The 13,299-nt window shown below is 35.2% G+C and overlaps 1 protein-coding gene across 1 annotated transcript in view; it reads left to right on the top strand.

The window, feature by feature from the left end:
* GPC3 (glypican 3) overlaps positions 1 to 13,299 on the top strand; it is a 242,922-nt gene that overhangs the window by 76,310 nt on the left and 153,313 nt on the right. The window contains exon 3 of the mRNA XM_072430796.1: positions 6,040 to 6,731. Coding sequence (XP_072286897.1) covers positions 6,040 to 6,731 — 692 coding nt within the window. The remainder of the gene's footprint in view (positions 1 to 6,039; positions 6,732 to 13,299) is intronic.

The raw sequence follows: 13,299 nt of genomic DNA, 5'->3' as shown, positions 1-13,299 counted from the left end.
TATTTAGAGTTTTTCCATAACTTACTGTTATCCCCACATCCACTCCTCCGCTAGAACACCCAGACCAAAGGAACCAATCCCTTCTACTGTGTAAAATCATGCAGAACAAAATCAGAGAAAGGCGTCAAACCTAAAAGCCTATCTGCAAAATAACAGATCAAATACATTGGAGACCATTCATGGTTTTATGAAATTTAATTTTTATGGATGTTTTTTGAATACATTATTAAATTGTTATTAATGTTGACTTACATATAATTAATGCCGTTAAAGACCCACGGTGATTGACCCACCCAAAATAGAAATTTATACATCATGTGTTCTTCTGAGGTTGTATTTACCAAATTCTAGGATCTAATAATGACCAGAAATTTTTTTTATTTTTATGATGTCCTGATATGCTAAACCATGGAATTGGAAAAGCTTGTACTTTCTATCTCCCAACATGTACAACAGAGAAACAAAATGACCTCTTCTTATAGTTCAAGTATCACATCAGTACATTTGCCTCACATCACCTGAATGGTGTTATGCAGCAATTTTATCTGAACAGTTGTTTGTTTTTAATCTTTTGAAGTGAAGTTTTTTCTTTCAAGAAGATCAGTGAGTCAATTTGCCTCTTGTCCTTTGCAGCGTAACATGAATGAGAACATCTCGCAACATTGATATCTGATGGTCTTTAACTCCAACTTTTACAAGAAGATCTTTCCCCATTATTTTTAGAGACCATTTACTATCTTTTTTTTTTAATTGTATTAAAGTGAAACCAATACTTTAATACCAATATTCATTCACCTTGTGTAGTGTGTCCTTTTATTTATGGTTTACCTGGTATAAAGTTTTAAAGTTTTAATAGTATATTCTTTTTCTGCAGCACCTTGCAGTGTCTCTGTTAGTGATGGGTGGATTCGTTTTCATACATGTGTAGGAATGGGTCCCCAGTGAAAAAAATTGTAAATGTAAATCCTGGTTGTTTGAAAAATGCATTAGCTTGACGTTTTAACTTTATTATAAAATTACATGCTTTCTAACAATTTTTTTTTTTACTAGAGGCATACTTACCAGAGGGCTAAAATGTATTTAGTGTATGCAGTAAGGGGGGTAGGGTTTATATATGTGTGTATGTATGTATATATGTATGTGTGTGTGTATATATATATATATATATATATATACACACACATACATATAGTTTTATACCGTCAGCACTCTTTAAGGTCACAGGGTCACAGTCAAAAAAAAGTAAACAAAATGAGATAACTGTGAAATTTTAGGCAAACGGGCAAATTAGAGGATATATTGATGCATTTATCTCATCAGATTATTGTTATTTTTTTGCCTTTCAGCATTTATCATACATTGATAGAATATTGTTGCAATAAGTAATACAGCCATTCTTCTTTAAATACATATCAGACACTTTTTTGAGTTCACTACAGATGGTGGTGTAGGCTGATGAATTGCAAAGTTGAATGCTATGTGTGGGAATGGAGTGGTGGTTTTCAGTGAACCCTATGCTTTGTCAAGGCTTAGTAATGCTTTAACTCACTGCCTTAATTTGTGTGCAATTAAACAAAGAATGCAGACTACATGGAGACAGGACACACTGAAGAATCAAAGAGTAAGAGTACTATTAGTTCATTTATGGGCTGTTCTTTCTTTCATGCCGTGTCATTAGACTCTTTTATTTACTGTGCCAAATGACTATGCTAAAAGATTCATGTAATCAATGCACTGTTATGTATCTTTATATAAAATATGAAGCCTACAGGCACTGCTGTCTAGCTTTGTTTTTTGGTGGAAAAATGTATACCAATTTAAAGTATAAAGGCTGCAATTGAAGGAAATAGTTTGCAAATCTATTACATTTTCATTCAGGCACTAATTAGATCTGTGCATTGTGTTAATGTCCCATATAAAAGGTGTGTTATCATAGGATAGCCCATTGGAAATTGAAAGCTTAGCCAGTGTACCCAGACCAGGTTTTTATAATGCAATGTACCAATATAAACTTCCCTGCATTGCAATGCATTATAACCCAGGTGCATTGCCTCAGTGTGTTGGAGTGCTAGTGAAGTTACTTTACCCCATATAGCAATATTGCAAACCTCTAAACTGGACCTTAATGCCCAACTTTAGCTTTACATTTTTTAATACCACCCTCCACTGCAGATTATGGTTTACAGGCCAGATGTATGGGAAGAAATATATAGTACAATTGGGGTTCAGTCTATTTTAAAAAATAATATTTTAAAGATAGATAGAGAAAGTTAGAGAATAAACTTTTCTTACATTTTATTTTTTAAAAAGTTAGTACTTAATAGTATATTTAGGTGTTTGGAGGATTATTTCTACATAAATGTAATTGCCATTATGTTAATTCGGTCATTATGATTATAACCTTGGGTTTTTTGAGTAATCTCAAGTGGGCAATAAACTGTGTTTTACAGATGCAGATTGCAGTCCTGCCCTTTCCATTGGGTGCAGTTTTACCTGCATCCTACAGGCTTTGGCCATCTCTGTCGATGAATGATGGCAGAGATTAAACTGTACATGAATGGCTCTCTGCATTTTCGGTTTGTACTGCTCACCTTGCTGTGTGTTAATTCTTTTTAAAAGCAGGGCTTGTATATTTTTGTCATGATATAGTACAATATAATTTCAATTCCCAGGATCATTCTTCTCGGTCTTCTGGCTGTGGGATGTTTAGGCCCATCACCCACCTTGAATGGGTAATGGCCCAGGGGCTTAGTATAGCCAGACTTGGCCACTTTTTAGGTTATTAAATTTATGTAGTAGTATAATTATTTCTTAGATAAGTCTGTGATACCATTTTAAAGTTTGTAGATGGTTATGGTTCACGGAAGTTGTGTAAGGTAAAGATTTGCAGATATAAAGCCATTGATAAGCCCTAGGAAAACTGAGGTTGTGGGTAAGATTGAATATACATGGAGCATAATAGTGCTGAATCTTAATAGCACTGCTGTAGCAAAGATGATTTTACTCACTGTCCTATCTCTTTAAATGTAATCAACATTGACGTATTGACATAAGTGTATTATGTTTAAAAAAAAAAAATAAAAAATACATTTGTTTACTGTCAGTTTTTGTTCTCTGAAAGTTGATAAAAATAAGTTGTGTCTTTATAGTTTACATAACAAAGGGGCGATCAATAGCTTTCAGTCCAGGCTGTGACAACATTGTAGATAAATTCTATGCTCAGCAGATAAACTGGCTGTATAATTGGGCATCACTGAGATGAAATTGTGATTAGTGTAGAAATTTCTGCGTGTATGAATTGAAGGGTTAGCGGTGGAATAAAATGTCAATACCACAGTTTCCTGACATTTAATTGAGATCTCTGAAATGTTGAATTTATGCCAATATTGGCCCACTATATGTGCTCAGATTCAGGGATTTTTTCCTATATATTAATACATCATAACTCAATTCAAGTGACACTCGTTTACTGCTGTTTTGAGTAAATATTAATTCACTAATGATATAGAAAAAGAGGATTGTGAAAATGCTTATTGAAAGGGTCCTGTGATATAACCATTTGTTGCTATTTTTTTCCCCAAGTAGTTTCCTTATCACTTAGCTTAGGGTTCACTTCTATTAATTTTCTTGTATCTTAGGAAATCATAATTTCTTTTAGTGGGGTTTGTTGGGTGGGGAGTTATTTGATTACAAAAAATTCACCTTTTACAAGGTCAAATATTTAAAATAAAGCCATCATGAGAGAAATATGCTGGTTCCCTGGTCAGTATAAAGAAATGGTGAAGGTTGCTAACAATAATAGTGTGGTGGGTGTTGGAACAATCAAGTTTGCAAATGACAAGAAATATATTTGATTAAATTATTCCCTTGTAAATTAATGAGGTCTGTTTGGGGGGATTTTATGGTATCTTGGGAAGGGTACACTATGAAGCCTAGTGAGTGTTACAGGAAAGAGTCACCATGAGGCATAATGAGTGTTAAGGGAGGAGAATTCTGTAATTTTTAGTGGGTTTTATTGTGGGGGTTGTGCTTTCAGTTTTCCTGGGTGTTATTGGATGATGTGGAGTTTGAAACTCAGGGGATGTTAATACAAGGGGTTACTGTGAGGCCCAATGGGTGCATATGAGAATGGTTTCACTGTTAGACCCAAGTGTGTGTAATAGTCACAAGTACAACAGAAAGTGGCAATAAAAGACTCAGTGAGTGTTTTTGGAGGAGTGCAATGCAAGGTCCATTGAGTTTAATGGGAGGGACGCACTCATTGTTAGTCCAAGCAGGAGCCATGAAGAAGGGTGCACTGTTTGGTCCTATGGGTGTTTAAAGGGGTGCACTTTGAGGACAATTCCATATTATAGTGAGAAAAGTTTTGCCAGGTTATAGGATTCATGCCCTTACCTAGATATTTTTTAAATATTGAACAAGTCCCATGGGAGAAAGTATATTCTACATAAAGCAGTGTTCTCCCAAGTCCCTTTTAGCGGGGCGCACCACCCGGCACTTTTTAGTAACCACCCGGCTTGTTTCTGGGTGGTTACTGAAGAGTTGGGTCACAATACAGGGGCTGCCACCCCCCTACAATTTTCTACCACCCTGCTTTACAAAAATGTCTGGGTTGAACACTGTAAAGTAATGTCATCTGTGCTCAGTTCAACTGAACTGAAAGTTCCTGTATTTGTTAAGGGAATTTTACCTTTACCTATTTAGATGTAACTTTGTTTTATAAGGAATAACCTAGATCACCTGCCATGAAAGGATCTAGGTATTTTGCACAATATAACCTAGAAACTGCACAGCAGCCCCATTCCCTTTACATCTGCATATCCTTGGTGCAGGCTACTTTTTAGGGATACAGTATTTGCTACATATTTCTCCTTCCCATATTCCAGGTACACTTTTTATGGTCCTTCTGTTATAAACACCAGTCATTACCAATGACAACCAGTTTTAATGCTACAAGAGGCGCTACTTATTTTTTCTAATATTTTGCAATGTAATTGCCTAAAATACATTTTTATTGCTTTCCTCTCTCAAATTAATGGCCAGTGACAATCCTCAGCAGTCGGCCAGACACTGACAGCCATATTTTGGCCTCAGACGACCCATTGTTTGACCCACATTTAACTTTGGCAGTTACAAACAGGCTTGGCTCTGTGATTTATGTGAGGTAGAGTGAGGTTCACATTTTAAATGGAATGAATGGAAAGACATAATTCCTCAGATGTTCTGCTCTGTCCATGTGGTCCACTTCAGCTGATTTAATTGAGGTTTAACCTACAATGTGCATAAACCATTTATGGCATGTTCTGTAATGGGCCAGTTGTTGGGAGCAAAAAAATTCTATGCCCTACACATTTTCCTGCGTGGTAAATATGTCTGAGGTCAGCTGGGTGTCTTAATGGGTAGTAAAGGCAAGATAAAAATAAATGGCACAGCATGTTATTTTTAACTATTTATTGGGGGGAATAAGTTAAATTTCACAACCTCTCAAAATGATATTTATTTATTATGTCTTACAATTTATATTCTAAAAAACTTCTTAAATTATGATATTTTTGGCCAAATACAATAAATTCGTAAGTACCATTTATTTGAATACAGGTTTAACATTAAAAAAAATAAATAAATAAATTTCTCAGCTAATCTTACTGTCCAACAAGCAAATTATAGGTGAGTTGTCAGCATTGAACAGTTCTCACTTGCCAGAGTAATAATATAACACTTCTTCTTCAAAAGCATGCATTCACGTGACTGAACCATTGTTCTCTCTGAAAAGCTTTTCTTGTTGCCTGTATATGTTGGGAATACAATGTCTTCATGAAAATGCATTTTAGACACAAAAGGAAAATTGTTCATATAAGCCATCAATGTGTTTCACATTGGCCCCTTTGATGGATTTGTTGAGAAATGAAAGGTAATATAAGAATCATCCTTATCTTGTGAATTTTAACACAAAAATAGTGCTATTAAAGTATGCACAAATAGATGAAAATTGACTAAAATAGCATTTCTTTTACCTTCTTTTTTTTTTTTCTTTTGCAGAAGCATTTGAAATGGTAATACGGCATGCAAGAAATTATACAAACACAATGTTCAAGATGCATTACCAGAACATCTCACTGAAAACCTTTAAGCTTGTCGGTGAATTATTTACAGACATTTCACTGTATGTCTTGGGATCTGACATTAATGTGAATGATATGGTCAATGAATTTTTCGATGGCTTGTTCCCAATAGTCTATAGCAGTTATTTAAACCCCGGGTTCAAGGACTCTGTGGAAAATGTAGAATGTCTCCGGCTTGCCAGAAGGGACGTCAGTGCTTTTGGCCACTATCCCAAAACAATCATGACCCAAGTGTCGAAATCCTTGCAAGCATCCCGGGTTTTTCTGCAGGCCCTAAATCTTGGCATTGAAGTGATCAACACTACAGACTATTTAAAGTTTAATAAGGACTGTGGAAGAAGCCTCCTAAAAATGTGGTATTGTTCTCATTGTCAAGGCCATTTATTGGCACAACCTTGTGCTGGATATTGCGGAACCGTGATGCGAGGCTGCTTGGCTAGCGTGGGAGAAATTGACCCTTACTGGAATGAGTACATCTCCTCGATTGAGAGACTCACAAAAGAAATGCATGGAATTTATGATCTAGAACGTGTTCTGCTCAATCTCTACTCGCTCATCCAGGAAGCCGTGGTACATGTCGTAAAGAATGGAGGGAAACTCGCCACTACAGTAAGTTCAAAGCATTATAATAATTCACAGCATGGGAATACTATATTAGCACAGAGTTCAATGAACAGGGGAGTTTTTTACTGCCTGCTTTTAGTAGCGGCATTGATAAAATATGCAGTGCTTGACATTTGCAGCATATTTCAGATTATACTAGAATTTCCCTTTTGGCTGTTGCAGGGGGCAAGTTGTACTTGAAATAAATAAAACCTTCCTATTTCACTTTTCTAACTGACTAAGCAGCAATAATGTCAATACTGTGGAACTAGACAGAGTTGCACTGCACTTTAAGCATGGAAGGGTTAAAACCCCTAACCCCTAACTAACTTACATTTTGCTGTCTGCACCCAGATAAGGAGATTTAACTTTGCTGAAGATGCAATGGGGAAGAAATCTGAACAAAGTTTTCATCTTAGAGAGTTGTTACCAGTGTCCTAATTGGTGGATTTTGCTTTATCTTTACTCAAATGTTGGATTTTTGCACTTTCTGTCTTTATGACAATGGTGACCAAGACAGATAGAGGGGTGAAGGGTTGAAGCTCCCCAGCTGGGATATGGAGAACAAACAGGAAAAAAAAGCTGATGGAAGGACTAACTCTTACCCCCTTTTTGCATAGTCTTACTGCTATTTTTTACCAGCTTAACTATAATGGGTACAGCTTTCTTAATTATAATGAAAGCATTGACTACTTCATACAATGTTTTCGGTTATTAAAAAAAAAAATTAAATCTATCACAGTTTATAATTCTTAATACAGGTAGTCCCCGGGTTACATACGAGATGGGGACTGTAGGTTTGTTGTTAAGTTGAATTTGTATGTAAGTCGGAATAGGTTTGTCTTAACATAATATTAGGTAGCATGGTGTCAGTTACTGTATAAAATCCTCCTTGTGTGTTAATTACAAACAAAGCAAAAAAAAAAAAACTTTATGGAGCCTAGGAATTCATTAACTTCTGGAGCAAGCTGTGCTTTAATATGCAAAAAGAAACAACTGCAGAGTTTGTCTTGGTCATTAAAGCATTACAAGAGGTTGCTGAGCTGTGTTTAGCAAAGGATTTCTTCTGCAAGTAATGCGAACTGCCCCCTCCGTACCATCAAGCCTCCGTCCTGCACACAAGCAAGCAGGAAAGCCGGTTCGTATCTAGGAGTTGTCGGGTGTACTTAACCCTGGGACTACCTGTATGTGGCATTTGCCACATACTATTCTTGGTTTAGTCTAACTAAATAAAGGGTCATAGTGTGTGTTTTTATTACAATTTAGTGCTGCTTTTACCTTTACCTCTATGATATGTTACCTAAAATTAACACTTGTTTGTATATCAGCAACCACAGAGCATACTACTGTTATCATTTAATAAAATCTGTAAATGTAACTGCATTGCTCCCAAGTACCCAAATCTGTGCACAAATGTAAAATAATTTTACCAGTTTATGCATAAATTTATCTTCTTCAGCATGTCAGATTTGGCCAGGTAAAAGAATATATTTCACTTGATGCAGTAGGATTTATCGTTATTTATGTACATTTATGTACATGCACCGGTCTAAAAGACAACACAGACACATATTTTTGGGAGATGTAAGCCCTTCTTTAGCCCAAAGCTGCTCTTGCAGTGCTAGAGTACATCCTCCGTTCCAGTACGCTTTAGCAAAAGACAGTGGTGAGGCACAGTGATGGCTACAGGAATCGACTGGCATTTTCATGCAAATCCGAGTTTTTATATAAGACTTTCATAGAAAACAATCTAAGTTCTATCAGTGCAGAGTAACAGATATATCTACATTGTGTGCTATGTACCAGAAATTATGCATTACCTTCTTAGTATTCCGAAATGACTATTACATGTGCCAAGTTCATTTGATGACATCTGCATCCTGACAAAAAGTGGGATCTGTGACTTGTAACATAATCCCGTTACCATTTTCACAACGAGATGCTTCAACTATTCAATATAAGACATCTGTTTATACAGTGGAGATAGATGCTATACAGTCAAAAAAGCACTTTTACAAGGCAAAAGAGTAAATTCTGGGTGTAGCAACTAGCATTCACCAACTCCTGCTTTATATTCTGTTTATCTTTTTATAAATGGTGAAATCTGTTGGTTTATTGCACTATAGATCTCTGCTTTATGAACTACCTTATCCTTTATGACATTCTAAGCATTTATGTGTAACGTGCAAATATCCTTCAGATAATAGAATATCAGTAATCCACAGGGTAGTGACAAACTGAAATTTGACAATATTTATCTAAGTAAAAGAGTAATATACAGCATATAAATTATTCCAATGGTATTTTAGAGTACAATAATAATTTAGATTTTAAATTTGTTCTTTATATATTTATATTTTCTGAATCATATTCATCTATAAATAATATATTTTGATAGCTTTGTAAAGTGGAATATATAGTTATGGGATAGTAGGAACCATTAACTTGTGTAAGATTTATGTTCTGTAACCTGTCATATATTAATGTGTATCTGTGACCTGATGATGGTGTATACAGTTTAAGACCAGAAGAACAAACTGTAAATGTGTGATATTCAAAGCTGTAAACAGTAACTTTAGAAATACATTCTCTTCTTTCAACTGATAATGTGAATGTTGCACATCATTTTAATGTGATATTCAATAAAATTGGATTTTTGAGGAAGTCACTGGAGATTATCCAGATTCCATCTTTTCCTCCTGGCATCATTGCTCCTTAGAGACAGTGAATTTGATGATAGAATAAAGGATAAGAAATCCTGTGGAAGTTGAAAGTGCTGAAGAGGAAGGGGCTGGAAGGTAAGCTAGTGGGTAAAAAAGAATATATCCGATTGAGGTTGGAAAAGTGATTTGGCAAGCATTTTTAGGGGCAGATTATTGGAGCATGAAAATAGAATAGCACTCTATTCTACTCTATTCTGAGCATGTATTGGCACAAAATTTTGTACCTTCAAATAAGGAAAACAACATACTGCATGCCTATTACTTTTTCAACCAAATCTGATTTACTAATATCATTAATATTAAACAGAAATTATATAGCAAAGACTTATTACGCAGCGCTGTACATTAAATAGGAGTTGCAAAATAGAGACCCATACAGACAGTGACACAGGAGGAGGAGAGGACCCTGCCCAGAAGAGCTTACTGATCCTATAATCATTTGGGAAATATAATAAAAAAATCTCTTAAAGTGTGAGAAGTAGAAAAATGTGAAAGGAACCATAAGGTCAATCACTGTGAACACAGTAAAATGCAGATAGGGAAAAGGTGAAAATGGAGCCAGTGGGAAGTGGAATCCCATCTGATCTGAGCTATAGGTGGTGATAATGAGATGCTACCTAAAGAAACTAGAACTAGTAGATGTGACTCCTTTGCAGAAAATATAAATTCTATACAAACAGGGAAAGACGATATACTTGTCTGCTGGTTCCATTGCTTTCAATCCATTCTGTCTTGAAGAACTACCTAAAGAAGAACAAAGTAGTGATGTAGCAAAGGGTTGGTAAAACCACAGAATACAATAGGGGGTCAGAATTCCAACATAGCCGGAAGATTGTCGGGTACTTAAAGAGAGCAAAGATTTAAGGTACGCGTAATGAACTGGTACATGCTCTATTTCACTGGGCATTTATTTGAAGTCAAATTGCATGCGTGACACTAATAAGCAGTAATCCTGATCACATAGCTAAATTAAATTGAAGAAGAATTTTTTTTCCATGGGTTGTTTCTACAAGCAACCCCATTCAGAACAAGTTATTTGGGATGTTTAAGAAACAATAGGAAATGCTGTACAAGAGTCATTCCAATATCATTGAATTTAAAGAGTCCATTTACTGTTTTAGAGATTTATTAAATTATTAATTTTTTAATAATAACGTTTCTGTAGTTGGCTTCCCACCATTATTGAATGTTTCTGTTTTTCTCTTCCACATTCAGACAGACAAATAGGCATATCAAAACTCCTTTGTCAAACTCATTCAATAAAATGTTTGGTTTGTAATACAGGAAAAAACTAATATGAAAACCAAGGATAGAATCTCTTAAAACAAATTATTTTTGCCATATGCAAAGCATTCTGGTGCCTCAACATTTTTATTAGATTACCAAATTTTGTTTCATAACTTTAATTTATGATCATTGATTAGATTCCCATTGGAATAGCCAGGCAATCATGAGTTAATCTTAAGAGGTGGGAAGGAAAACTCTTCTTAGAAACAATCCAACACAGGTCTCTCAACTTTTTATATGCTTGCTTTGCTACATTGTATTAACTTTTATTGTTTTGTTGTTATGGCAACTCATTTCTTCCTTTAGTTTATATATTTACAACTGATGCAAAAAACTGCTTTTGTTGATATACTTACCATCAATCCAGATCTGTCTCCTGCAGTGATTCTTTTCTGCCACTAGATGTCTTCACCTAAATGACAGCTAGTATTCAAATCATATCATTTACGCATAGGTTGTCAAGAACTTACCCCACTGAAAATGGAGCACCCAGCAATAAGCTCATCTCTTACTTTCTCCTCCTATTGGCAAACTCTGTGTAAGCATATGACCTGATTGGCTTCTTGTGCAGCTATTTTCTCCTACTCAGTCTTTTGCTATACAGGGATTGCTAGAGCCTGAAACCAGGTCAAATGTAAGTAATACCCTGCCTGTAGTTATTAAAACTAATTTAATAAGGTATTTATCCATACAAAGGTAGAGTTATGTGTATCTTTCATATATATCCAGAATTGAGCTTTAAATGCATATTTTCATTAGTAAAAGGGGTCTGGAGGAATTGCAGTCATTTTGGTATAACAATTGGATTGATTGTTGGCATTGGAAAAATCATGGATACATTTTTTGTCTCCTATATATTGCATCTGGCAGTAAAACTGAAGTGAAATAAGGCAGGTAAAGTGAAGTGAATCTGAACCACATTTATCAAAATGCAACATTACTTCACTGAGAGAAAATCACAGTTCCTAAAAGCAGTAAAAGCATTGTATATACCATATTTAATTAAAATCTAATCAAGTCTTTTGATATAGTTTTATATAGTTATGAGACCTGCAGTAAGGGTATAAACATTTGTGCACTAGTTACCTGTCTGCTGTTTAACACGTTTACCTGATGAGGAATGAAGGTAATGTAGAGCACCTTTATGAAACAAGTTGTATCTCAGCCTATTTCAATATGCTAATTCAATACAATGGTTTAAATGATAAGTATACATTTTGTATAGTTATAATTTAAAGCGGCACCAAACCTGCAAATACTCACCTGTACCCGTTCCGTCAGAGGATACTGCTACCTTTATCTTTCTTCTTTTCCTGAAAAACTTAAGCCAGCACTTGTTTACCAAAACCTAGGCAAAATTCTGAATTTGGATTTGTCTCAAAGCACTGACATTCAGTTTGAATCAGTTATAATTGAGTAAAATAATTCCATTAGCTCATTCTCAACTGTACAATGTCGAAGGATACCACAAACATAAATTTAGTTTTTAGAAAACCCTGGATATAGATTTAAATAAAACTAAAATGTTAATATAGTATAAGGGCACTTTTAATAACTAATTATTATTATTGCACTATATATATATATATATATATATATATATATATATATATATATATATATATATATCGCCGACATATTACACAGCTCAAAATCCATAGTCATATCACTAGCTGTCCCTCAACGGGGCTCACAATGTCCCTACCATAGTCATATGTTTATTAGTCTAAGGCCAATTTTGAGGGGAAGCCAATTTAACCAAACTGCATGTTTTTGGAATGTGGGTGAAAACTGGAGTACCCAGAGGAAACTCACACAAACACAGGGAGAACTGGCAAACTCCATGCAGATAGTGTCCTGGCCGAGATTTTAACCTGGGACCAAGCACTGCAAAAGTCAGGGTGCAAACTACAGAGCTACCGTGCTGCCCAACTAATTATTAAACTTGCGATGACTTGTTCAGTTATTTTGGCATTTCATTTATTAGTTTCCCTTTAAATAATATCTTCTTGCATTTTGTTTTTTTCCCAAAATGAGTCATGATGATTTTTGTGCCTAAAGTTCTTTGACACGTTGGCACATACAAACTATTAAAAAAGAACTTGGCAACAGTGGTGTCAAAACCCTGCATATTTTTACCATCTGGCACTGTGTTAAGAATACCTTCTATCAAAGATGCCTCCTCTGGTTTAAGACTAAAGAACTTTGTAACCATTGTATATTCAGTTTTGTTTCATTGTTATGATCAGGAATATCTTTTAATCAGCACCACTGTCTTTTGTGGAAAGACAAACAGAAAATGCATTATCTCTAATGAGGCAATCTGTTTCCCTATACGCTGTATTGTACACTAAACAGTGTTCTTGATAATCTCATGTAGGCATCACAGAGGAGGGAAGAATTCTCTCACGGCTCTGGCAGCTAATCGATAACTTTTTTTTTTTTCACTCTTCCCGATGGATTTATGTTTTAAAAATATTCAAAGCAAAGTCATTACTTACAGCATTACGGTGTTGATGAGGTTTTTCCTCTTCTATAAAAGATATACATCCATCACTTCCTTC

This window comes from Pyxicephalus adspersus, chromosome Z (genome assembly GCF_032062135.1).
Source record: "Pyxicephalus adspersus chromosome Z, UCB_Pads_2.0, whole genome shotgun sequence".
Taxonomy (NCBI): Eukaryota; Metazoa; Chordata; class Amphibia; order Anura; family Pyxicephalidae; genus Pyxicephalus; species Pyxicephalus adspersus.
This window is presented reverse-complemented; position numbering and strand designations above follow the sequence as displayed.